This window comes from Aptenodytes forsteri, unplaced genomic scaffold (assembly GCF_000699145.1).
Source record: "Aptenodytes forsteri isolate BGI_AS27 unplaced genomic scaffold, ASM69914v1 Scaffold308, whole genome shotgun sequence".
NCBI classification, from domain to species: Eukaryota; Metazoa; Chordata; class Aves; order Sphenisciformes; family Spheniscidae; genus Aptenodytes; species Aptenodytes forsteri.
In genome coordinates this window covers 843,885-844,517 of record NW_008795475.1, presented here as the reverse complement: position 1 = coordinate 844,517, position 633 = coordinate 843,885, and the positions used below count along the sequence as shown (strand labels likewise).

Genomic DNA, 633 nt, shown 5'->3' with positions numbered 1-633 from the left:
GCGGCGCGGTCCCCCCCCGCCTGACCCCAGCGACCACGGTGGGCACCACGGTGCGGGGATGAGGACAGGATCGCGGTCCAGGAAGGGACAGGGATGGGACGATGGTGTGGGAAAGGGGACAAGTGTGGGGACGGGGAGGGATGGGGACAGGAATGGGGAGGGGATCACGGTCCAGGAAGGGACAAGGCTGGGGACAAGGAGGGATGGGGACACAGGGGCGGGGACTCACGGCATCAGCGCTGCCCGAGAGCAGCAGGTCCTTGACGGTGAGGGTGCAGGATGCGGGCGGGGAGACCACGGGCAGGTCCTGGCTCTCCTCCAGGAAGAAGCCGGGGTGCCACATGTCTGGGCGAGGGGAGAGCGGAGGCTGTCAGCAGTCCTGTGTCCCCCTCCGTCCCCAGTGTCCCCAGTGCAGGACCCTCGCCCCCACCGGTGGCCCCAGAGCTACGGTGACTCGCTGCCACCCACCGGTCCAGTGGCCCTGGACTCTGTCCCCCCAAACTGTCCCTCTGGTCCTGCCCCAGCCCCCCCAGAACACCCCGCGCTGCTCAGCCCACCTCAGCACCCCCAGTCCCCCCAAACCTCCCTCCTCTTCCAGTCTCCCCCACCAACGCCAGTCTGCCCAGTTCACTC

The 633-nt window shown here is 69.0% G+C and overlaps 1 protein-coding gene across 1 annotated transcript in view; it reads right to left on the bottom strand.

Moving 5' to 3' along the window:
• CREB3L3 (cAMP responsive element binding protein 3 like 3) overlaps positions 1-633 on the bottom strand; it is a 5,602-nt gene that overhangs the window by 1,978 nt on the left and 2,991 nt on the right. The window contains exon 5 of the mRNA XM_019472554.1: positions 231-345. Coding sequence (XP_019328099.1) covers positions 231-345 — 115 coding nt within the window. The remainder of the gene's footprint in view (positions 1-230; positions 346-633) is intronic.